Here is a 27,016-nt window from a genome sequence, read left to right as displayed (position 1 = left end):
GGCAAGGGACCTTTCATTATTTTTTTCTAGAGAAACAAGGATGTGCATTACCTCTAAATCTCAGGAAAAGGCCGTGTTCTGAACAGGGAAGGTACTGGGTACCAGCTGGCAAAACAAGGTGTCTACAAAGGGGATGCATCACCAACAGAGGACCTTTAAGCTTCTGTATCTGCAGGGAAATAGCTTACTTCTTGGCCATGTCCACTGAAAACTACAAGAGCAATACCCGAAAGAGATAATAAAGGGACATCTTGGGGAGCAGAGAGCCCCAGGACCAGATGGCTGGGCACTCATCCGAATGGACAAATACTCATAGAAGGAAGTAAAAGATGGTGGGGCTTTGGGTACCATGGCAACTGATAACATAAGCCCCTTGATCACTCTGGTTTAAGTGGTGTGGGCTAGCTGCCCAACCTGTGTATAAACACCATCATTTGGCAAGCTATGACACGACACTGGCATCTGCTACATAGACAGACAACAGTTTACTGGCTGACGACAAAACAAACCCTTCCTAAGCAAGGAAATGGGTAAAACTGATCTGAAAGTATGCTCTCTTGCAGGGAACAAAACATATTTACTAATCCCTTGCCTTAATTCCTGGTTTAAGAAAACACTGATCTTAAGAAAATCCCAGTGACTCAAGTTCAAAGTAAACTGAGTTCAAAAGCAAGCAAAGGTGAACTTTCTTGGATCTTCTCTCTCACACTTAATGCAACTGAATGGAAAGGTAAACAACCATTTAGGACAACCCCAAACTCAATCTTCTACTACAACTTTAAAAACTTTATTAACAGAAGAGACCTAAAAGATGGGGCCATTTCTCTAAGCCATCTTTGTTTCTGAGGCCATTCTCTGTCATGTATCAGATTACTGAAATCAAATCACTCTATTTGAACGGTAATGAATTTCCAGACAGTAAACTCAACTGTGCTGGGGAGCAGAAGCATGGGAGAGAATCAAGGGTGAAGAAATCAAGTTTACTGTGTGGGAAGAGGCAATGGTAAACCACTTTCACATTTTTACCCAGAAAACTCTATGGATACACTACCAGAACGACTGCAGGTGGATGTGGGGCATTCTGGGAGAGATGTGTCTTTGGCATCGCTATGGGTCAAAGACGACTCGACGGCATAAGACACAAAATTACTGGATAAAAAAATAAGGTGCTGAAAATTACATTAATCGAGGCTTCATTTTCCACTGGCTAACTGAATATCCATATCTATGGGCAGTCATTTCTGCAATAATGTGTGTTTTCATTACACATTACACAATTTAGACATAAAGCAAAACCCACCCACAAGTCTGTTCTGGGCAAAATGCGGCCCACAAGTTAGCACACGTAGATTTAGAGTAAGAAACAATGGTTGAATGCATGGATGGTGTGAGTCAAGGCTTGCCAGCCTCTGCCTCAACTGTACTGCAGTGTACCATTCAGTATTTTGTGCTTCTTTGCATCTCTGAAACTTTACGGTAAAATAGCAATATTTGGCAAGGATGCAAAATAGCATTCAGTCATGGTGGGACATTACAAAAACGTAGGAAGGCTGGAATTGGAAAAATGTTGGTATTATGCTATCTCTGAAACATCTACCCCAAACCAATAATTCCCACTGAATCAGTGGTTACTATAATGCAATTTTCTCATACCACATGACACCGCAAGAACACAGCTACTGCATTATAATAGAAATGTCTAATTCAAAGCAAGCTGTCATTTTAAAATTAGTGACTTTATTTGGGATTTGTTCCCCAATAACAAATTTTGTCACAGAATAACTAGATCAGGCTTTACAAAAAGAAATCTATTTCATTCATGAAAATATTTCCTGAGTTTTGAAGAAATAAACATACTGCTGGTTTCTTTTTCCATACCTATGATCAGACACTGGAAAACTTTAAACTTATTAGTGAAAGGTAGAAATCATGGTAGCCTTAAATTTATTTTAATTTTATAGGAAAATGATCATTACCACCAGCAGGTACATATCCTGGAATTATTTTAAAAGCTGTTAGGCTGTTTCACCTAAAATGGGCTGACAGTTTTCATTAGCAATACTAGTTCACTGGAATAGCTGCCATTCAGGCCACAGAACTATTATCAAAAGGTAAATAAGACCCCGTAATTAAAATTCAAAGAAGAAACAGGAGAAGCAATTGGTTTCTTCATTGTCAACTAATTGGCAGCTCATGTGAAGGTTAAGATACCGATGAGAGTATTAGACACCTTGGTCAGGGCCCAAGTGGTAAGCTTTAGAAACCCTCCAAATAGAGTGGGTTGAAAGCTGGCAAGGAAATTGCAGGGAAGGAAAAGGCAAAATTACACGATTCAGAGAGCTTATACTTCCCAGAAAGCATGTGAACTTTCAGGAAGGATCTGTCCACTTGAATCTGTGAGGTTTGGGCATTTGCTATTCACTCCACCTTCAGCCCCACGGCACCTATGTACATATCTATAAATTATATATTATACATTATTTATTCATACAGTCTATCAACCCCACTACTGTAAGCTCATTGTGGGCAGGGAAAGTATCTACCAACTCCGTTATATTGTCCTCTCCCAAGCGCTTACCAAAGCTCTGCACCCAGCAAGTGCTCAACAAACGTCATTGCTGATGAGGAGTTTGTCTCCTCTGTCACAAGACGAGAGTTACCCTGCACCCTGGGTAGAGCTAGAGTTCTACTAAGTCAGAGGTCAGCATCCTTTTTGTGCCCAGGAATGAAACAAAATGAGATCTTTGAGCTGTTGGTGGGTAATGAGCCAATCATACAATTTAAACACACATTAATGTAGTTTACTTCATTAGAAGATTTTAATGATTTTACATGCCATGACTCCTCCCTGGCTTGAGCGCCACAACTGGTTCTCTGTTTCTAAGAAGAGCTGCAGATCTCTGTCCTAGATGACTATGCAAAGTAGTAATGCCTCAATTTCTTTGCTGCTTCCATGTCCTACAGGTGGCTGTTTCCCCATTTGCTGGTTGCCTGAAGACTTCCAGGTGGTACGGCATTTCTCTCTGTTTAACCGATATGGATGGGGAAAGGGGCTTTAGGGGTGATCTAACTCGGAGTTATTTCAATTTAAGACTTTCCCATCCCACCTTCCAAGGAAAAACCTTAGGCTCAGGGAGTCCATGTCACCTAGCGCATGGTGATTGGCTTTTGTAATCACGCAGTCAAGTTTTACACTCAACAAGTTTAAACCTTCAGTGGTTGTTATATCATTCTACAAACCTCAGTCTTTGCATCTCTTTTCTCAATGGCATTTGTTAAGTGCTTACTGTATGCTAAGCTCTGTACTGAGGTAATGAGGTAACAGAGACACAGGGAAGTTAAATGACTTGCCCAAGGTCACAGAGCAGACAAGTAGTGGAGCAGGGATTGGAACCCAGGTCCTTCTGATCCCCAGGCCAATGCTCAATCCACTATCTTTGTTGGTATTCTTTCCAATTTGTAATACTGATTCAACATTGACTTTGGCCATTATTCTTTTTGGGAATATGGTTTAGCCATGGTTACTGGGGCCTTTGGAGAGACAGCAAATGGATCTTGGCTAACCCCTCTGCCTCCACTTTCCCTCTGGACTGCAGTGAATATATAGGAGGGTCCATATTTTTAATCTTCGTTCAGTGTAAATCAGCCAGGTGGCCCCAGTCTTATGAGGCCTGGGTGTCTGAGTCTGATAGAGATTCATTTTGTGTTTTTGCCAAGAGAAAAACAGATAAGATTGGTCTTCTAGACTGCAATTTATGACAGGAATAGGTGAGGTCCTTCCATGTTTCCCCTTGTGGTTTGGTCATATGGTGGCACTATATAGTGAATATGACTAGAATTCACTATAATCTTCAAATAGAAAATTATAATTCAGAGCAACAACCTTTATAGTGAGTGAAGGCACTGACTTCACTGTCAATTTTCTCCTTCAAAAGAAAAATTCCATATAATGTGAGCCTATCTCCCTTTAGGCATAACTCCCTTATCACTGACTGAAAATATTCAGTCACAGTTACTCATACACCTTTTATTTGGGGGCGGGGGGACACCTCTCCACCCACCCCATCTACAAAAGATGCTTCTAAGCCTATAATCACAGACCTATAAACGACCTTGAAAGATCATCTGGTTCAGTTCCCCACCTCAAGGTAAGTGAATGACTAAGCCAGTCAGGACAGATGGTTGTCTATTCATTTCTTTAAAAATCTCTAGGGATGGAGACACCCTAACCTCCCATAGTAGTCTACTCTGATCCTTCATCTTGTCAGTCTAAACTACAATCCAAATAGTTTCATTTTTCAGAGGGTATAAAGAAACCATTGGTCAGCATCTTCCCCATTAAAAAAAAATGCCCTTCATATTCTTGTAAAAGTAAGTTTTTCCTTACCCTTTTCTTCTCTAGGCTAAAAAAGCTACTTTTCCTAGCTTTAACCAATTTTTCCACTCCTATAGTCATTTCTGGCTAAAAGTCTTTAGAAGAAAACCTGATGGGCAAAATTTTTGAAAAATAACTATCTAGTGACTACAGAGAACAGTTTCTTATATGGTGACTAATTTCACATTCATCTAAGTGGGTCTTCATGTCAAAAATGATCACACTGCCATTACTTGCTCAGGGAGATCATGCTATGGTGAAATCAAGCCCTTGGAAACTATATGAGGAGAGGAAAATTATTCTGTAAGAAGGAATCTCACAGAAAATCATATGATTGGAGTAAAGGTCGGAAGATTCTGTCAACTTCTGTGGTCTGCACAACGTTTCTGAACGGCGAATATGTAACATTCCATGTTAAAATAATTAAAAATTGGCACTTCTTCCTGCCCAAATTTAGGGGCCATGCTTTTTTCTGGGGGGGAGGGGGGCGGCATAAAATTTTCATGATTCTGTTATTTCCAATTCCCAAATTGCATTTCCTCTAGAAAAGAAAAGAGGCTTTCTGGGGGTTATGATGCTTCACTACCACATGCGGATCACAATATAGGATTCTAGCTCATTCTCTCCTTGGAGAGAAGGGATGCTAATGGGGATAGCTGGTTTCCCATTAAACTGAACAGTAATCCTTCCAGCTGTGGAGATGTGTTGACTAGGTTTAAGCAGAGATAGAGCCAATAAAGCCTGGGCCAAAATATGTGAGGGCATTTAAGTGGCTGGGGGTGTGTGGGAAGTGGAGAAGAGAATAAGGAAGTGGTTCTGAAAAGCGGGAATACAAACAGAAAAAGAGGTACTTATACCTCCCCACCCCAAATATACGAATTACAAATGTCACTTACTCTTCCAGGATTCAGAAATTGCTTCAAAGTCTGCTACTTACCAAGGTGTGTCGTTTCATATGTTCCCTTCTTGTGAATTTTTTCCCACAGATCTCACAAGGATAGGGCCTCTCTCCTGTATGGGATCGCATGTGTCTCTTCAAGATACACTGATGCATGGCTGAAAAACTGCAATATGGGCACTTGAATTTCTTTCTAATCACCGTGAATTCGTTTACTGAAAAATAGCAACCAGAACAAGCAAGTTATAACTCATTACATTTCAGGTGCATGCAGATGATCAGTTTTAGTAAAAATAAATTCTAAGTTTTAAATCCTCATTCAGAAGTTTAAAATGACTGCATCCCTTTTTTTTCTGAGGTTTGCTTTGGGAAGCCTCTGGTGTAGATGCCAAACCTTTATACATTTTAAGTAGCAACCTCTAGCAGAGGCATCTTGTATTAGTCAAATTGCCCCAAGTTTAAGAGGGAATATAAAAGAAAAATGGTTTTCTATATTATCAAGCGATCAGGAATTAGCTGATCGTAAAATAGAAATCTGAAACTTAGGCACAGATCCAATTACATCAGTCTTGCCCTGACATATGGGAACTGTGATCTGCACTGCTTGGCCAGAAACAACTTAATTTTTTAAAATTGAGATTACAGAGTTGAACTCTGAATTTCAGATGGGGCTGTCACACACTAAGGCCACAGAGCAAAAAAGCACGGCCATGTTGTTAATACTGATCAAGACTGGATGGATACTGAATATATTTACTGGGCAGGCAAGCATTTTCAAAACCAGCTACATTTTGGATTTAAAAAGTTCCCAACAAATCCCCAAATAAAAATGGTAAACGTCTACAAAGACTGATCAATATTTGTATTTGTAACCAACTTCCTGGGAAAGTTCTAAAATCTTTGCCAGTTTAGCACATTTTTTCACACTTCTCCAAAAATTGTAGTTTTAAAAAAAAGGTAAATCTCCAATTTCAGTTCTTTGATTGTCATCCTTGGTTCAGAGGTAAAGTGGAGTTCTCAACCTCATTATGGGATTATATGTGTGTTTTTTCAGCCTGAGTGTCAGTGCCCAAACTGGAGGTGATGGGTAAACTCCTCAAGGGCAGGGGCTATTTCTTTTATTTCCATGGTATGTTCCCAAGCACCTAGTACAGTGCTCTGCACACGGTAGAACACCCAATAAATGCTGCTGGTGATGATATAAGGTGCTGGTGTTTTTCCTTTTCATTATTATATGTTTTGAGACAACCAACATTGTATCTCATTGCATAAGAGAACATACTGTACAGATAAAAACAAAAATGAAAAATGCAAGTATAAACAAAAAGAGCAAAAAATTAAAAAAAAGGTGAACACAGACGATCTGATATTCACCCTAATAAAAATATCCATTTTGAAGCACCCATTCACAGCATACTGATTTTGATACACTTATTTCCTTTAAATTTTGATGTTTTATGAAATGAAACCTCCTTGAGCTCCCAGCTACACCCATTTCATCCAAAGTACAGTATTAGTAGTGTGGGAGACCTTTTCTTTGAAGGTATCCTGGCTTGTATTCAATAAAGTACTCTGCACAAATGCTCTCACATTTTAATGGGCTTAAGTGAAAACTTAATGTGGGCTTAATGGTTACTACTATAAGATGACCAATTTCTGCCCAAGTAAATATCATTGCATTCTAAAAGCCCAAGTTAAAAAGGAGAAGACAGTTCTCCCTTTGGTTTAATGTCAGTCAAAGCACCTGGTAAAATGATTATCAGCTTACAAAAATCTCTTTTTGATTGATAATTTAGTTACTTCTGGAGCATGACATTTCTTAGATGAATACGGCTTTTTTTTTTCCGCCTTAAAAGGCTCCCCTTCAGGGACACTGTGGGAAATAGGCTCTGTTTTAGTATTGAAGAAGTTATTTCTGGGGTGGATATTGCATACTCACATCCGGGCCTGAAGGTTGTGGGTTCAAATTCCGATCCAGGACTAAGGCCCATAGCCAGTGCTGACAAGGCTGTGTAGGATTAGAACATGCAGTACCGTTAGAGACATCATCTTTTAATGTCTCATTCTAAAGTCCCTTCTTGTGACTAGCTAAAGTGGAATTTCAAGATCCCATGTTTTTTTTTAAAAAAGAAATGAACAGAGAAAAAAACATATCTGATAATGAGATCCTGAGATCCACAGATTTGAGTGACAGTTTTCCCTCTGCACTCTGCAGGACTAAACTCTAGTTTCTAGCTCTAGACAATGGGAATAAAACCCACAGGCACCTAAAAGCATCATTTTACCTGATAATTTTAATCTCTCCCACCACATTTTGACCAGAACTGCTAACAAGTAGCAAAAAGAACTGGTTTATGTTTTATTTGTTTCTCCCACCTTCCCTAGGAAAAAGATACTAATTTGCTTTATTAAAGGTAGCACAAACATTGGTTTCTTTGACAAGCTCCCGTGGCATGACTAGAAACTCTTCCTTGTAACCTAAGTACCAGGGAGCTTCCCAGGGAAGCTTGGGCATGGAATAAAAAGGTGGCCAGCGCAAGACAGACACTGTTAAGGTTCTGGGGAGAATTTTATAGATCTCTCCTCTTTTGGGGGCTCCCCTTCTCAGGCTTCCCAATGCGGCCCCTCTCTCCCAATTACCACCACTCTAGCTCCTCTTCCACCCCACTGCCCCTCATCGACTGATGGATACACTGGTCTGGCATGAAGTGTTATGAATGACCACAGGCACGCAACAAAAGAAAGGAGAAACAATTTCACTGGCTCTATCACGGTGTAGTTATCGGAAGACACCCAAGCTGCTTTCAGGGCCTTCAATTCAGAGAGGTTATTACAGGGGGAAGTCCCGAGTATTTGTAAACTTAAAAGGCACTCAATGGAGTACTTCTTACTTGTAAAAGCTTGCTGGGCCAGCATATCACAGTTTCTGTGATTTGGTCTCTACCCACCTAAATCTTCTGCCCACCTTTACCCTTTGCTGTTCAGTTCAACAGGCTCTAATCAGTTGCCTATTCTCTGCTAAAGAGTGGCTGTGACCACCTTGGAAATGGTTGCTTTTCAGTGGAGGTAAAGCAAAACACACATGCACTCCAATAGGCCAAAGAGCTGAAATTCATAGTCATAGTATTTCTAACCCCAGAGACCTGGCCACCATTCACCCGCAATAAAAACAGGTTCTAGTGTCTGAAGCTTTGTGTGATCCATTGTTCAGCACATAATAGCTACTAAGCTTCTCTACCCAGTCACCATGCAACTAATATTTAACTTATTTCTTTGTGAAGAATCTTCGAGTTAAAGGGTATGGAAAAATCTTCTGCTCTGACAAACTTGAATGGTCAACAATTTTACTCAAGATCATGTCTTCTATTTGATTAAAATGCTTAAAATACCTAGATTTTTTAAAAGAAGAGCAGGTCACTAAAGCTATTAGCGAATATTATTACGGGAGCCAAAATGATGAACATAATCATTCACAAATTGCACAGGGAAGAGTTCTTTTAACTCACGCTAAGTGATCAAGTACATTTGTAGTCCATATTTCCAAGGATCACTATAAACTAATTATCAGGTTACCCAAAGTAAACCAATTATAAGCAGATTAGTTTACAGAGTGTCAATCACTGTAACCCTAATTAGTTGCAAAGAAATTTTCAGTGCTATCATGTTCAGAAGGAAAAATAAGAATTTACTTCATCGTCTCCCTCTCTCTCTCCATATGGTTTCTTAAAGTTGCCTTATGCCAGGTGTAACTTGATGCTATACTTTCACAAACGAAGCTCTCAAAAGAGTTAAGACAATGCACTAATTATTTTGGAAAAGAACTGGCCATCAGTTCAAAGCCCCATAAGGCCTAGTTTTATAGGCATCAAGTAAACACTTAAAAACCATTCATAACCATGCATGGATAGGCTTGTTTCAAAATCTCACATATATTAATAGAACACGCTAGAGCAAATACTCCACATACCCCACATAAATTGAAAAACCCTTAAATCAATCCTTTGAACTTCTACTTAATCTTATGCACTCTTTTACTTATTCTGAATCCAGGCTTAATAATGTTCAATGGGTAGACACATATTTAGCAAAGGGGAGGAGACTGGTGAGACGGAGAGGTAATCTGGAGACAAAAACCGTATGTTATACGCAGCCAAAGTGATACTGGAGAAAAAAAATGGAAACCTAATTTGGACAGATTTAGGGAAAAGAAGGTTCTCTAGAAGAAACCGCCATGTTACAATACAATTAAATTTTGCCAAACTCCTCAACTGATGACAATACTTTTAGGCACAGTAAAGGCAAGTCGCACCTTTCGATTACTGCTTAGCCACATAGGAACCTACACTTTCCTGTGAGTAGACACACCTGACTTAAACTGCAGTATTACCTCAAGGATATAGATCAAATTGAAGGAATCATTTGGGTACAATATTATTTCATTTTTGTGCTTATTCTGAACAATTGGCCTCAAAGGAGAAAAGAGCTATCTATTCCACAAAATTAAAATATTGACACATAGACCATGTCCCAGACTTCTCTTAAATGGATGCACCCGCCCTGTCATGTACAACAAAGGCTTACTGACTTCCCCTTCAGTTCAGTTTGGCACTGCTCCATTCCCTCATCCCGACTCCAAGGAAGTCCATCAGTCAATCAATCAATTGAGTGCTTACTCTATGCAGAACACTGTACTAAGCGCTTGGGAGAGAACAATATAAGAGAGTTGGTAGACTCCAAAGGGCCCACAAGGAGTTCACAGTCTAGAGGGGAAGACAGACATTAAAATAAATTACGGATAGGTACATAAGTGCTGGGGGGGTGAGATGAACGAAGAGTATAAATCCAAGTGCAAGTCCTTGGGTTAACTGGGGCGGTTGCTCATGGCCCTGGCTACTAGGGAGTCCCCACTGGGAGGAGAGATTTCCTACACTGCTTCCCTCTCTACCTTGGGTAGTGCTGAGTTGGCAAACAACAGTAGTAGAACCTATACCAGAGATACAATGAATGTTGCTTCACTAATAATAATAATAATAATTATAGTTAAGCACTGACTATGTGCCAGGCACTGTACTAAGCGCTGTGGTAGATACAAGCAAATTGGGTTGGACACAGTCCATGTCCCACAAGAGGCTCACAGTCTCAATCCCCATTTTACAGTTGAGGTAACAGGCTCAGAGAAATTATTATTATTATGGTATTTGTTAAGCACTTACTATATGCCAGGCACTGTTCTAAGCACTGGGGTAGATACGAGGTAATTAGGGTGTCCCACACAGGGCTCACAGTCTTAATCCCCATTTTACAGATGAGGGAACTGAGGCACAGAAAAGTTAAGTCGCTTGCCCAAGGTCACATAGCAGACAAGTGGCGGACTGGGATCAGAACCCACATCCTTCTGACTCAGAGGCCCAAGCTCTATCCAGAGGCTGATTCTCTACTGCTAACAGTGCTTGTCAAGAGGAAGGTCCACAAAGGAAGAGCACCCAGTTGACACAGCTCTGGCCCTGAGGATTGTAATGGACCTTCCTGAGGGAGACTGACAGTGTCTGGAATGATTAAGACTTGTCCTGCCTCCTTTCAGAGGTGGTCCATCCTGGGGCTCATCTCCTCAGAGAGACTGGATCTCTTTCTTCCAACCTCTAAGAGGAAATGGCGGACAAATGTCACAGGAGTCACTGAAAAATTTAATGGCCTTGGACCATTTTTGAAAAAGCAATATAGCTCTGCAATCAAGGAGATGTGGAATTAAACACAAGCCTACTTAACTGTTCACTGTTCCAAAATTAATCTCTATGTTCTTTTGAAAATAATCACTTATCACCTTAAGTTTTCTGAAGTGCATTTACAACACTCCCTCAGGCAGTCAAATGGAAAGGTTTTTATGGAGAAACTGAGGCACCAGTGGAGTAAAAGATATGTCCAAAATTATATAATCGAAATAAAATCAGGAATAAGATCCAGGTTTCTCTCCCTACTTGAATCTCAACTCCCTGATTCATTAATTAATTACAGTCAAAACAAGCAATAAAAATGATTTCTGCTATCTTCATCCCCCCAAACCAGAGCAACTCCTCAACAATTCTCACATTTTGAGTACTTTAGTACTGTAAAGCAACAAAAGTGTTTTGGAAGCAATTTTATTAAAAACAAGATCATTTTAAAAAATATCCATGATTTCTATTTCTATAAACACGTGAGACATACAAAAATACTTTGAAGGTTTTACATATTTTAGGTTTCTAAGTTTCATAGTACAGATTTATTAAACATTTAATAACAACAATTTTGATATAAGTGTGTAATGCATAGATTATTCTAAAAATGTTAAAATGTGAAAGTGATATTCCCTAAAAGTAGCAGCATCAGAACCCTAGGAAATGATCATCCACCAAGACCAGTGAGGTAAACAATTATATGGCATAAAGAGTAACACGAGGTAAATAAAGCATTTATTCCCTAACAGTTTTACACTAAAACTAGGACAATACTTCTTTACAAACATTTTAGGTAATTATGTTTTTTTAAAAAAGTATCTGCATTATGAACTTTATAATTTTCTCAAGTAACAACTGAATTCAGAGGTAACTTTCATTATTATTGTACATTTTAAAAATAATTCCTTTGGTACCTGCAGCTTGTAAAAAAGCTGGCTTATTATATTCCTGTCATTTTTTTTTGAACTGTTTCCTACACTGAGGGGCTTGCATTCTTGCAAAACCTACTGTCAAGGGAAATTCACACCAAAGTACTCAGAGGTAAGGAAACTATCTGCAAAAACTTTTATTCAGACACTGTGATGTCCATACTCAAACAGGTACACAGTGTCAGACGAACATTCCCTAATTTCCTAACAGTGTTCTAGCCAGGATGCATAGTGAAAACACGAGGAACGGCAGAACTGAGTGTACTGAACAATCTCTAATCATCTCTTTTCAAAGCCAAAACTTAATATACCCCAAAGACCTACAGAATAAGTAAAAAGCAAAACATAAAAACACTGAGAAGGCTGACTGAAATGAAAGATGCCCAGATATTATATATTCTTAGAAATCAAAATCTTGCTGTGCCAAGTTCAAATACAGAATCCTATTAAAAGATAGAAAAAATCTTTATTAAGGTAGATATTCCAAGTCTAAATGTGGCAGGCTTTCTAAATCAGTAATAGAGGAAACTTATTTGATTTGGCATCTGAAAGTCTGCAGAAAGCTCTATCAAAACATTTGGCTGCAATTTTACAGAAATATAAGTGTTCTGTGAACAGTGACTGACTGGCAAAATCAAGGGAATACGATGCAGCTCTATTAAAAACCCCTCTCCCTATGACGACAAGTTCCAAGATACTTGTGTAATATTTCCTAAATCCCGAAAGAGGATTTTTGGATTTCATTGGCATTCGTTCTTGATGTTCCTACCTCTCCTTTTTCTTCATTTCCATTACCATCTGCTTCTAATTCCAGGAGAACCTGTTCATTCCTTTTGGCTATAGGAAGTAGGAAAGGCAGTATGGCAGGCACAACTCCTTGCCAGGCAGGATTATCACCATCAGGAACCATATCTTCTAGCTCTACTGTATTGTGCTTTTCCCAAGGGATTAGTACTGTACTCTGTACACAGTAAGTACTCAATAAATACCATTGATTACTGCAATGTGGCAGCTGCCTGCTTATGAGATGCCCCAGAAACACCTACAACATTCAAGCCAAATCTGGTCTTACCCAAATGCATGGAGGAGGGGAAAACAAGGATGAGAAATAAGGGAGACAGGTCTCAAAATATACCTGCCTCAGGACATATACTAGCCACAAATCAACCTAAGACAAGTGCTACTGTTTGATTCTGTGGAAGTTACTATAAAAAACATTCACTTGCATATCATATCAACAAGATTTAAGTAGTTGTTTTTAATCACTAACCTAAACAGTTATATCACACCATTTTCTCAATTCTAAGTATTCTATAAAATAACTACCAAACTAAATTCTGCATTAAGATATAATGTACAAAGCTAATCCAAAATGGCATCTTCCATGTTTTTTTTCAAATGGCATTTGTTAAGCACTTACTGTATGTCAAGCACCTTTCTAAAAGTGCTGGGGTAAATACAAGTTAATCAGGTCAGACAGAGCCCCTGTCCCACCTGGGGCTCTCAGTCTAAGTAAGAGGGAGAAGAGGGATTGAATCTCCATTTTGCATTTGAGGAAACAAGGCAAAAAGAAGTTAAGTGACTTGCCCAAGGCCACACAGCAAACAAGTAGCAGAGCTGGGATTAGAATTCAGGTCCCCTGACTTCAAGACGTGTGCTTTTTCCACTAGGCCACACTGTTTTTTCGATTCTAAAAACATATCATGAACTGCAAGTAATTTATTTTAATTTTGTTACTTTACCATTTAAGATACCATTTAAGTTGTCTTGACCGAGTTTCGATGACCATGTAATAGAGAAGCAGCGTGGCTCAGTGGAAAGAGCACGGGCTTGGAAGTCAGAGGTCATGGGTTCTAATCCCAGCTCCGCCATTTAGCTGTGTGACTTTGGGCAAGTCACTTTCCTTCTCTGTACCTCAGTTCCCTCATCTGTAAAATGGGGTTTAAGACTGTGAGCCCCACGTGTGACAACCAGATTACCTTGTATCTACTCAGCGCTTAGAACAGTGCTTGGCACATATTAAGCGCTTAACACATATCAAAATTATTATTATTATTATTATAGTTGTGAAAAACAACTGTTTTGTTCAAGGATCATTCTGGCATTGTTCAGTGAATACTTTTTGTTAACATCAACAATAAATCTACCGCCACTTGAAAAACCATTTAGCACCAAACAAAGTTGCTGACAAATCCATGGCAAAGTTTGCACATTGTATTTAAAAATCTAGTTCTTTGCATATGTTTAAGAATATAAGACATACACCACTGGATCAGACCAGTGATCTATCCAGTCCAGTATCCTGTCCCTGTCAGTGGCAACAAGGATGCATGGAGGAACTTTGTGTTGGCTAATCTGTGAAATTCATCCTACTAGCATTGGCTAACATACCTAACTTTCCCCCTTTCACCCCCAACTTTCTTTCTAACAATGCACTTTACCCTTCTCATCCTTGACATTTTCTGCTTTTCCAATTTTGGGGAACACCAAAACCAATGCACTCTCTGATTAAATGTTGCCTTTTGTCTGTTTCAAGCTTCAGTGACGAAGAGCCTCATCTTTCTCCCCAAATCTGAGATAATGCACTTCAGAACACAGTAATTCATCTTACAGCCCTGTCATTGGTCCAATGGACCAATCATGAGATCTGGGTTCCCATCCTGATTCTGCCTGTTGGGACTAGGCCACTGGTGATGAAAGTTTCACACCAGCTAGGTGTGACGGGAATCACATCTGGCTAATAATGGGAAAAGACCGCAGCACTTACTAAAGCATCTACCTGATTCAATGGCACTACGGCACAGCACTGGCAATATGCTGTGGTCACACTGGCCGTAAATGGGTCCTGCATATAAAAACTCTTCATATTCATACTGCAATGTGCTACAGCCCTGGCTTACCCACACGTACTGCACAAGCCACTACCACTACAATCGATTCCTTCGCATAGGTTCTTGTTCCTGAAGGATTAAGGCTCGTTATGTCATTCCTGATGAGAGAATCCACCATGCAAAGATAATGCAGGAACAGGCAACAACTGGCAATCAAGGCAAGCAGTGTGGCCTAGTGGTAAGAGCACAGGCCTGAGAGTCAGAGGACCTGGGTTCTAATCTCAGCCCCGCCACCTGGATGGTGTGTAACCTTGGGCAAGTCACTTAATTTCTCTATGCCTCAGTTACCTCATCTGTAAAACGGGGATTAAGATTGTGAGCCCATATGCTCAACCTGATTAGCTTGTATCTAACCCAGCACTTGGAAGAGTGACTGGACCACCTTGGTATTTAACAAATACCATAAAAACAGAAAATAAATTTAGAAAGGGAAAAAAAATTCCCTATGAAAATCAAACTTTAAAATTTACCTCAGAATTAATTGATCAGTAGATCAATGACATCTACTGAGTGTTTACTGTGTGCAGAGCACTATACTAAGCACTTGGGAGAGTGTAACACAAGAGTTGGGAGTCATATTCCCTACCCACAACAAACCTACCACCTACAGAGGAATTTACATTCACTCACTACATTCACTCACTACATTCACTCTCTGGTGTCAATTTCAACAAAGCCAATGATGCATTTTCAAAAGCAGAAATGTTTAAAAATGTTCATCATTTCTAACTAGAGTTCAATTTACTACAGGTTAAATAACGCAAATAAATTATTAGTCAAAAAGACATCTTTTAAAAAAAAAACCCACCCAAAACAAACAACCCCAACAACAAAACTATTCTAGTAGCTCATCACTCCAAAGATTTATGCTTATAAGAGAGAAAATGAACTAAATAACCTATGTAGACTCCTTTGAGCTCAACTAGTTTATAATATCTATTTAAATGGACAATTTCATTTTTCTTGGAAACCAGATATCTGTGAACAGGAGGAAGAAGGTGCAGTAAATAGTGCAGCTGGAAACATAAAAACACCACTAAAGTGCTAATCAAGAAGAAATACTCTTCAATAAAGTACATCTTGGTATTTCAACTTTAAGTTTACAAGATGTGAAGTGTTTTAAAATGCATAATAGAAAGTAGTGGGTTCTACTTCCCTAATGGCAAGCGACAACACATTTCCCAATTCTTTCTCTCTACGACCACCCAAAAAAGAAAGGGTAAAAAAGAACCAGATCCGTTTCATATTTCTACCTTGGAACTTAGAGCTCATGATACAGACTGACTATTTAATTCCCACCAGAAAGTATGAGTCCACCCAGCAAAAGTTACAAAGCAGAAGCTAGTTATTTTTGCTAACAGGAAAGTGTAGCATCTTTGCTAGTCAACTGCTGTTTCCTCATCAGTTTCCACACTATCCAAAAGTTCATCCTCCACTGGTTGGGAAGTGCCCATGTAGCATACTTTAATATGAGTGGTAAGATTTTTCTGGGTACCAAAACCCTTGCCACAGAAGAGACACATAAAAGACCGTTCGCTGGAATGCACAGACATAAGGTGCCGATTCAGGTCTGTCTTGTCCCTAAACAACTTTAAGCAATGGGGGCACTGCATCTTCTTGTGATTACAATGAATAGTTTTTTCATGTCGATCCATGTTTGACTTTAGAGTGAAACTGGCAGGGCACTTTGAACATCGGAAACGGGCGAGTTGAGCGGGTGGTATGTGATCAGCAAGCCTAGTGAGCAGAGGTTGAGGATAGTCAATTAAGTCAAACGGGAGAAATACAGAAAAGGCATGTTCATGGATGTGCTCTCTCAGCTTTTCTGGATTTTCCAACATCCTTCCACAGAAGCCACACATCATTCTCTGGTTTAGGCTGGAGTCCAAAGAGAGAGCTCCATTGTTTAAATACACATCTTCTGGTCTTGAAGCATTTATATCTAAAAACAGAAACACACAAGTCAGAGGCAGCCAGTGCAAAATCAAATGGAACTACAAAAGCAAATGAATTCTAATCCCAGCTCCCATTTACCTGGGTCGGTGTTGTCAAACTGCCAGAAGGTGAAAATGCCATCGTGGGTCACCTGCAAATGAAAAATTTCATTAATTTTAAGTGAACAAACACACCCAAATAAAAATGTTTTACATTGTTAGTCTAAAAAAAAATCCAAACGATACTTGTTTTAATGGAGGACAAGGGTACTGGGGATGCCCATTTCACTTCTGCTTATTTTTCAATCAAGAATACTGTTAAACTTTAAAAGTAACTATTTTCCCCCACAAATACATAAACCTAGGTAAGGGCCTGGATTGCTTATTTTCTTTTAACACAGTCTCTGGCCTCATGGTTTCAATGGTAAACGAATAGTTCCTTTTTCTTTAAGTTCTTTATACTGTGCCATGGTCTGGCAGATGGTGACCCCTCTATGGGGTAGAGCAAAGCACAAGTCCGGACTGATCTGTAAGAAATATGGCTTTGCCAAGGCACTGTGAGTAAAATGAACTAAACATTTACTTTTGCTTTTTAGATGAGGCAGAGTTTTCATTTATACATAGTCATTTATTACTTCATGGATCAAATTTTTTGGGGGGAAATGTCTCTGCTTCTGACCTTTACATTTTAAAGAAAATCTTAAATGATTTTGAAGCATGTACTCTTCATACCTCGGGCTATGAAAGGTTTTATGACAATTCTTTGAAAAACCTATATGCATGCTCTCTACCAGTAGCAGATTCAAGATAATCGAGAAAGGGAAAACACTGGGCAGAAGGTAGGCAAAATGCTAGAGAATCTGATTTGCTATATTAGAAATGAATTACTACAATCTGAAATTTTAAGCACATTATTCATTTCAAATGTACTGGTGAGTTAAATACAAACTACAGTTCTTGAGGGTTTTCTGATGAAGTCTCTTTTATAAACCTATACACCCACCCCAGTATTTAAAATGGGGCTATCCTTAGACTCTTACCTGAGTTGAAGGCAGCATCTCTCCTTTTATCATGGTTTCTGGTGACATTTCACCAGAATGGGAGATCCCGGGGGGGCTCTGATTGGAAAGGTGTGATGAAGGCAGCAGGGGAGATGATGCTTCCACTTTGCTATCAAATTCGCCCCATGAACGATTCAAGTTGGTGCCAGGCCCTGGGGAACACAGGAAACGAGTCTCACCCACGTGAACTAGCACCAGCTGGTGGTTTAAAAAAAGGCCCCGAAAGGCAGTGAATGAGCACTTGTAGTTTATCTTCTGTCAGTGGGAGGGAACGCAGCAGTATAATGATGCCAGGATTTTTGCTGGGGTTGGGTATTTTTTTTTTTGGATGCTTTAATCAGCTTTCCCACCCAAAATGCCAGTTTCCTGCATGGGTTGTCTGAGTTGGAAATTTCTCTCTCACAGCAGTAAAATGGTCACTAAAGAGAGTTACAGCACAGACAGCATCACAGTGGAAGAAAAGCATTAAGTACAATTAGTCTCACTTTCGTTCTTTTTAGAAAAGAACTTCCAATATTCACCTAAAGAAAGGTATGTTAAGATTTATCAATTTCTTTTTTTTGCAGAAAGTTGTTCGAATGTATCAGTGTCAAATTCACCTTACAAATTGTAGTATAAAGACAATCTTACAAACTCTGAACAAAAATATCTTCACCAAGGACACGTGAATTAACTTCACTCACAAATCCCAAAACACTCTGTGTACGTGTGTGTTATGCATATGTGTGTATGTGTGCACGTGCACATCCTGGGGTCAAGAGGATGGAGAAGAAATGGGAGAATAAATTAACTGACTTGCTGGATTTTCTACTCGTTACCCCAGAACACATGTCAAATGTGTTAAAAGATGATTTCCTAAAAATACTTGGTAAGAACCTTTTAAAGATGTTCCTCTGATATTGCACAACAGTGAACCTGGTTTATTATTAGACCTGACAAAGCCAGAAAAGTTTGGCAATTCTAATCAAATGAAGAAGCATCACTTTTATTTAACACAAGTATTAAAAATTTTACATTTACCCATTAGTACGCATATGTTTTTTGGTCAAAGCAATTCCATCTTTAGTTCATGTCAAGAGTCGTGTTTTAGTTTCACTCTTTTGATGTGACTAGAACAAAACTTATGGGACCTCATCAAGTTAATACACACACATATATCAAACATAATAAGAAAATTTTAAAGAGGGGAAAGCATTTTGAAGGGTTTCCACTGAGTGTGAATACAGAATAGCCTATTATAAAAGAGCTAGTGGAAGGCAACATGAAACTAAATTACATGGCAAACTGACAAAGCTTGGAATATATTAGTTAGTGATTATCTGACGATGTTTTCAGTTACTACAAAGAGAATTTCCAATTCCTGAACTCTAAACCAAGCCATCAGGATTTCCTTAAGGCAAAAAAGTGTTCAAAACCAGACCGTGGGATCCACTTTCAATATTGAAATTAGTTTAAAAAAGTCCAAAAGAGCTGCAATGGGTACCCATGTACCCTGTTTGAGGCCAAAACACCAGTATTTTTTATCATGAAGTTAAAATCACCAGATTGTAATAACAGTCCAATGCAATGCTATTGCTGATTCTGATGTAGGATTAGGAAATTTAACACAGAATAAAATATAATGTGCTTCTATTTACCCTAAAATGGCAGTAAATAAGTAAACATTGAGGATGATGATTGTATATTCCCTATATTCTGTGATATACCGAAATAGCACTGGGTACTCAAAAAATGGTAACAGTTGACACTGTGGATCGTCATCATCAATTGTATTTATTGAGCGCTTACATGTGCAGAGTACTGTACTAAGCGCTTGGGAAGATACAATACAACAGAATTAGTAGATACATTCCCTGCCCAAGAGTTTACAGTCTTAGGGAGGGGAGAAAGACATTAAAATAATGATGATGATGTATAAGGTCATGTTGAAAAGGTCATACTGGCAATCTTACAAGCATAAACATATATCATCATTGAAAATAGAAAGGTAAAATATCATCTGTGAACTTTTAAAGCATTTAACAAACATCGACAAAGTAACCAATGCAAAACTGAAGCACTTAAAAATGGCAACATTAAGAAGCACCAAGTTTTTATATCAGATTCCACAATACATGCATAAATAACAAAACAAAAATTTCAAATTATATTCACTTTTTGCTTCAACTCTAAGAAATGATGGCGTTGTACTTAAATTCCATGCAACTTTTTTTCCAAAGCGGCAAATTCTTTAATAGAAAGGCATTAAATAAATTCCATGAGTAAATCAAGGACAAGGCGGCTCCCCAAACATTAGACATTGCCTTTTCTTTACAGAATCTGTGCTTTACGGCAAGTTTATCCATAACCAATCCAAGATCCGTGGATATACTATTCCATTTTCAGAGTGATTCAGCAATCTCATTTGTAACCCATCACTGTGGTTTACCAGTCTCCTCACAGAAAAGTTCTTACAAGAAATGTGCCGACTTTTCTAATTAACTGGCACAGGTATTCACTGTAATTTCAAAAATGCAATTTACCCATTTTACTACTGAAATCACTTTTATCTAAAAAAAAAAAAGAAAAAAGAGAATCTAGGACTGGTATACTACAGGATGGCAAATTTCACAATACATCTACCTAGTATAGACTTTGCCCTGTTGTCCATAAATCTTTTAAAAAACAAGATCATGAAAACATTCAGAACTGTAATTTTCAGGGTTAAATAATGGCTTTAACATCAAAGGGAAGAGCAAGAAAAGTAGGAAAGGGTAAGAGCCTTTAATAATACTAATCAATCAGTGGTATTTATTGAGTGCCTACTGGATGGTGAATACCACACTAAGCATTTGAGAGAGTACAATACAATAGAGTTGGTAGGTATGATCCCTGCCCAAAATGAGCTTACAGTCTAGAGAGGGAGGCAGACATTAAAAGAAATTACAAATAGGGGAAATGGGAGAGTAGAAGGAAATGTACATTAAATGCTGAAGGGCTGGGGTAAATATCTACTGCTTAATGGGTACAGTCCTCTCAGGGTCGTACCAGGAGAGTTTCCAGTACTCTACCAGTCTCGACTATGGGAGGAAGAGTCATGCAGAGGCATACGCATTCTATTCCTTGCTTGGGCAGCAGCTAGAGAGTGGAAGGCCATCTGCTACAAGTCAAATTCACTTGTGCTGGGCAGCAGCAACATGGGAGAGAGTCAAGGGCAGAGACTCAAGTTTACTGCGTGGAAGGAGGCAATGGTAAACCACTTCCATATTTTGACCAAGAAAACTCTATGGATATACTACCAGAACGATTGCAGATGGAGGTGGGGCATTCAGGGAGAGATGCGTCCTTGGCATCGCTATGGGTCAGGGACGATTCGACGGCCTAAGACAAGACAAGGGTTATGGATCCAAGTGCTTAAGTGATGAGAACGGAGGGTGAGTAGGGGACATGTGCTTGGCTCATAGTAAGCATTTAACAAATACCACTATTATTATTATTAAATGAGGGCCTAGTCAAGGAAAGGCTCTTGGAGATGATGTGATTTTGGTATGGCTCTGAAGGTGGATACAGTGGTGGTCTGTTGGATATGAGAGGGAGGAGGGAGTTTCAGACCAGAGGGAGGATGTGGGCAAGGGACTGGTGGCGAGACAGTGAGTAGGTTGGTGAGAGAGGAATGAAGAGTGAGGGCTGGGTCCTGGTTGGAGATCGGTAAGGAAAGTAGGAGGGAAAGAGATTAGTTTAGTTCTAGCTCGACTCGAGCTGGGGAAACTTTGAATAGCTGGGACCATATCCCAGCAGCTGAATTTTCTTAATTTACGTGCTTATTCTCCTGCTGCTGACCACTGACATTTATTTAGCATCTACTGAATGTTTTTTATTTCTCCCCTTAAAAGAGAGATCATATTGAAGTTCCCATGTATTTCTACAAATTTTTTTGTAGAAATGAATCTATCTCATTTACCCTCAAATATATTTAATTCAAATATCAATTCATTCTTCAAAGGGCACCACATCTCCCAAATAACTGTCAACCCAAGGAAAATCAATGAAAAATCTGAATACATTAAAATTCAATAACTTGAGGAAACTAAGCATGATCTCAAACATTCTTTGCTTCAAGTAAACATTATTCTTGTCAATGACAGACAACCTAAAAATAAAATGTTAAACACTAAGCATGCATGGGAAAAAATCCTGGTATATCATGAAACTTTTTTATAATACACTTCAGGGGACCCAGTGTTATATAAACAGTTTTAATAACTAAAGACAACCAAGTAAACAGGAAAAGGCAAACTTAGACATATGCACCCCACAAAATATGAGTCTAAAGACATGAAAGCGGTTTCTGTTAAGTCAGTTATATCAATGTGAAAACTAAAAATCTTGTTTGCCCTTGCATTTTGGAAATTATAACTTTAAAAAATCAAATCCATTGTCAATTTCTTCAGGTGGGAACACAAGACAAAGAACATTTGAGTACGATCACATAAATCATTTAACGCTGAGTTTTCAAGTGATCTTTAGCCCAAAACTTACTTTTTATAGTTTAACTTGTAAAACAGAGTTCTAACTTCTAAAATTAATAGGGAATAAAAAGGAGGGTTAATATAAGATGAAAGTCACAAATTAATCAAGAGTATAAACCCAACTAGGATCATTTAGACATGACAGCTGTATTAGAAAAAGGCTTAGACACAGTTCTTTCTACAACCTCCTTCTCAGCTATTGTACAGAGAAAAAACACAAAGGAGGCAGGCCTACAGCAATCAATTATATAAGACAAATCTCAATACACACCCAGGATGCAATATGCTGCACCCAATCATTTATTTTAGGAGTTTACAAATACAAATTTGTAGTAGTTACAAAGTAAAGTGCACCAGAAAGGAAAGCCTATGAATATCAAGTAAGACCAAACGTGATGTTTAGATACAAGAAGTTACCTTAGGGATTACTACCGTTCATTATTTTTCTAGTTCATTTTACATTGAAAGAGACTAAGAATGGAAAATTGTTATAAATACACAAAAGTTAACTTGAAAAACCATATACAATATTAATGGTATATCTACTGATATGTAAAAAAGTTCCTGGGTTATACCCATGGCCATTTCTGAGCAACTAGCCAAAAAAGTCCCATTTACTATATTACGAAAGGCGTTTGAATTAGTAAAATTTAAAAGTACTACACTATTTTATGAACATGATATACTATTATGCCAAATGATATTCTATCTTTTTAATACTCAAAATTGGGGTGAATTATTTCTCCATTCTAGCTTATCCACCATAAAATTTAGGATGTTTCTCTTCCATTTACAAAGAATATTTTAACATTAAAACTTTATATTTTCCCACAGGGCTTTTTTGGACAAGGAAAAATAAAGAATGTTGATAAGAACAAGGTAAAATACAAGTTCTATAAAATTCCATGGGAATCAAGCTGTGTCCTTAATTCACCAAGTAAGTTGGTCTACCAAGTTTCCATTTAAAATACAAGAAAAGTCTGAAACTAAAATCTGATCTACTCAGCATCAGCCTCCTCGCGGACCTCCATGATTCCAGTCTTTGCCCTCTGCTGTCTGTATTTTACTATACCAGCTGGATCGTTTCCCTAAAACATTGTCATGTGCACGACTCCCCTCTCTTCAAAACCTTCCAAAGGTGGCCCACTCTTCTCCACATCAAGCAAAAACTACTGACAAGTGCTTTTAAGGCACTCGATCAGCTCTCTCCACCACTACTTACTCTCACTGCTCTCCCACCACACCTCAGCTCACACATTTTGTTACTCTTAAACCCACCTACTTACTGTGCCACCTTCTCTCCATTCTCACTGCCAACTTTTTGTTCACACACTCCCTTCTGCCTGGAACTCTCTCCCATTTCACATCTAGCAGATCATTGCTCTTACCATCTTTCAGGCCCTTCTGAAATCCCATCTACTTCAGTTGGCCTGCACTAATTAATCTCTCATTTCCTCACCCTACTTCCCCTAGAGTGCCATTTCAGCCCTTCCTTTCACTTCTGCACTTGGGCACCACCTGGCACACCTGAGTGGAGTGACTCAGTCTCAGGAGAAGTGGCTACTTCTGAGTGGCTGCTAAAAGCTTCTGCTCTGGAGTCTCATGCACTATCCCTATAATAGGCTGCAAATCAGACCCACCAGACAGGGAGTTTAAGAACATAAGAAATGCTGAGTTAAATCAATGGTTCGTCTACCCCAATACTCTGTCTCCATAAGTGGCCATAGGATGTCTGACTGCAGTCAGGGTTCTTATTGTCATGGCTTCACCCCCTTGTTTTTACTAATCCACTCATTCATTTTATACAACCTGGCTCATTTTTACTTGTCCAACCTCTGGTAAGCAAGTTTTTCCTTTAGTTTGTTTGGACCCTACCTCTTATAAGCTTCAGTGGGTTTTTCCATATCTTGGTGTTGCAGGATTTGGGGAACAATTCTGTTTTCACCCAGTCCCAACCCTTAAAGATTTCATAGATTTTACTCATATTCCCTATTTGTCTGCATCCTTTCAGAATGAAGAGTCCTAATCCTTTCAGCATATCCTCTTCCAGAAACTTCCTCATCCCCTTGATCATCTTGGCTTCCCTTTCGTGTACTTTCTCCCCGAATTGAAGAACAATGCATGCAGAACACTGTACTAAGTGCTTGGGAGAGTGCAATGTAACAGATTTGATTAACCTGTTCCCTGCCCACAATGAGCTTACTATATATCCAATGTAATTTCAGGATCATTGTTGTGTTGATGGTTACCTGGCTGGTCTCCAGGCTTTTATACACAATGAATGTACAGCCTCCTGTGAAAATATTTGATTTACACTTATTCAACCTCACCCATTCCACCACTGGAGTTACTGATACATCTGATTAAACTGAGTTGCTCCATCAGCCAACGTAGGCTTAGATTGAGAGCCCCACGTGGGATAGGGACTGTATCTGACCTAGTTAAACTGCACCTACCCCAGTGCTTGAAACAGTGCTTGACACACAATAAGTGCTTAACAAACAGCATAAAAAACAAATACCATAAAAAGATTCAACAGACTCCAAAATACTTATTGGGAACCCCCCCATATAAAAGTTTGGGAGTGGAGTGAGGAAAGAGGTCTTAAGGTGTGTAAGTGCCAGGAATTCCTGCAGCCTGATGCCTGAATGCCACTTTTTGCCAGGCCGGTCCAGTGCCTGTAAAAAGCCAACAACCCTCTCCCGGCAGGCATCAATCACAGTCATGGATGCACCCAGATTGGCCCACATGAGCACTGACACACCAGGATTTTCCCAGGATCATGGCAAGCCAATCCAACTCTGCCTTCTCTAGCTCTATTATGCCCTGCCTACTATGTGGTGACCAGACCTGTTCTTACTAACGATTTAAATTACTAGCCTCTTCCTTGGTTGGCTTTTTAGATAGATCTCTACTGCACATCAGACCAATAATTTCAAAGAACAGAAACAATGACCCCAAGATCTTCCTCCCCACCCCCAAAAATGTTACAGATGGGCTTATAGATCACCAGTGCTATCTGCCAGTAGTAAAACAGTACTGATTAAGCACTTACTCTGTGTAGAACACTTTACTAAACACTGGGAAAGAATATACAGGAGGGGATTAGACACAGACCTCATCCCTCAAGAGGCTCACAATCTATTAATGGGGTCGGGAGCACTGGAGACAGACAGATTGGGAGCACACAGTACCCATCAGCAAAGTTTTTAATGCTTATACTGTTTATATTCTCTACATCACTTAGGGTAACACTCCTCACCACACACACAAACCCAGTCATTCCTACAGAGCTTTTAAACTGGCAGTTCTACAACCATTGATTTCTTTCCTCCACCAAGTCTCAAAAATGTCGATCATGTCAATGAATTTTACCCATACCTAAATGAAGTAAAGAAAAATCCTATTCTTTTTCACTGGGAGGAGAGGCGAGCTTGCACATCACAGCCCCCGAGTTGTTGTGGGGGGGGGGCTGAACCACCCTGTCCGAACTCCACTTCTCCCTAGCCCATTAGGGAGTTACTCTGGAGGCAAGTAGGCAAGAGGAACCGTAAAAGGCAACATCCTGCCCAGCTTGGCCTTTTTCAGCCATGAAAAAAGCATACTCAAAGCAAGAGGCTACTGTATTCAGTCTTAAATTAGGCTTCTCTGGAAGCATGGAGTAATGCAGACCCACTAGGATCCTGAATGGAAATGGCAGGGGTGGAGGGGGAGGGGGAGGAGCCCGATGAAAGTGACCAGCAAATGGACCAGGTCCTGGTGAGGGGAGACCTGAAAGGGAAGGCAGGAAAGAAGGGAATAGAGTAAGTGGAGGAAGAGAGACAGACGGTTTGTCTTTACTTCAGGCTCTGTCCCTTCCATCAATAAGAAATACTGCCATCTTTCCTCCCAAGAAAATTTTCATTGGTGACCAACAGGGCACAGTGGTACATTCATTTTTGTCAGTTCATGCCTAGTGGGCAAATGATTTAAAGGTGTCCCACGGGGACTAGCAAACTAAGTCATATTATATGCCGATGTCCTTATTCCTCTTACTTTATGCATCTAGGGCATTTTAGTCCATTAATTATTTTTCACAAGAGTATGCCCATTTTTTCTTCCTCCAAGATTATCAAAGTATTGATATCCTATATGACAGTATTGCTTGCCCATCAAACGATATTGCATCCCCAAATAAATATTTATGGGCATGCAGGAAAAAACAAGAAAGGCAAGGCAAATCCATTTCCCCTCTCATGCTGAATTTTCTAAGAGCATTTAACATGTAATTTGGAATATTACATAAAAATATTTGGAAATCTCACACTAGAGAAAACACCAACTTAAATTACCCTCAGAGGCAGCTGCTATATTCTAGCACAATTTAACATGTGATATCACCAGCACAATACTTCCAAGAACATTGCTGTAACAAGAGTCAGTCATCCAATGAGCTTATATTTACAAGGTTTGTAGAAACATAAATAGGTATATTTCATTACCAATCAGTTAAATGCCCCTCGACTGGTTACTGAGAAATATTAGTACTTTGAAAAAAACACACAACAGACCTGTGCAAGTTACTTGTTAGAGAGTGAGTTCCTTGAGGGCAGGAAATGTGCTATTCCGTACTTTTCCCAGAGTACCTAGTACAGTGCACCACACCAAATGGGTGCCCAGTAAATGCTACTACTACTTGAGCCTCATAAAATAACTCAATAATTCCA

At 39.2% G+C, this 27,016-nt stretch overlaps 1 protein-coding gene and 1 non-coding gene across 4 annotated transcripts in view; one reads left to right on the top strand and one right to left on the bottom strand.

Moving 5' to 3' along the window:
• ZBTB46 (zinc finger and BTB domain containing 46) overlaps nt 1-27,016 on the bottom strand; it is a 100,707-nt gene that overhangs the window by 6,596 nt on the left and 67,095 nt on the right. For 2 of the 3 annotated variants that reach the window (XM_029070433.2, XM_029070434.2), the window contains exons 5-7: nt 17,782-17,954; nt 16,842-16,893; nt 15,187-16,749 (exon numbers count right to left, since the gene is read on the bottom strand). In XM_029070433.2, coding sequence (XP_028926266.1) covers nt 16,187-16,749; nt 16,842-16,893; nt 17,782-17,954 — 788 coding nt within the window. In that variant the 3' untranslated portion in view covers nt 15,187-16,186. Of the gene's footprint in view, nt 1-5,312; nt 5,489-7,212; nt 7,282-15,186; nt 16,750-16,841; nt 16,894-17,781; nt 17,955-27,016 lie in introns of those variants that run through there. The other variant, XM_029070437.2, reaches the window with a different exon arrangement.
• On the top strand, nt 20,812-20,949 carry LOC114814041. The gene has a single exon (XR_003761784.1). It is a non-coding gene; the product is annotated as a small nucleolar RNA SNORA7 (small nucleolar RNA).

Source organism: Ornithorhynchus anatinus, chromosome 8 (assembly GCF_004115215.2).
Source record: "Ornithorhynchus anatinus isolate Pmale09 chromosome 8, mOrnAna1.pri.v4, whole genome shotgun sequence".
NCBI classification, from domain to species: Eukaryota; Metazoa; Chordata; class Mammalia; order Monotremata; family Ornithorhynchidae; genus Ornithorhynchus; species Ornithorhynchus anatinus.
This window is presented reverse-complemented; position numbering and strand designations above follow the sequence as displayed.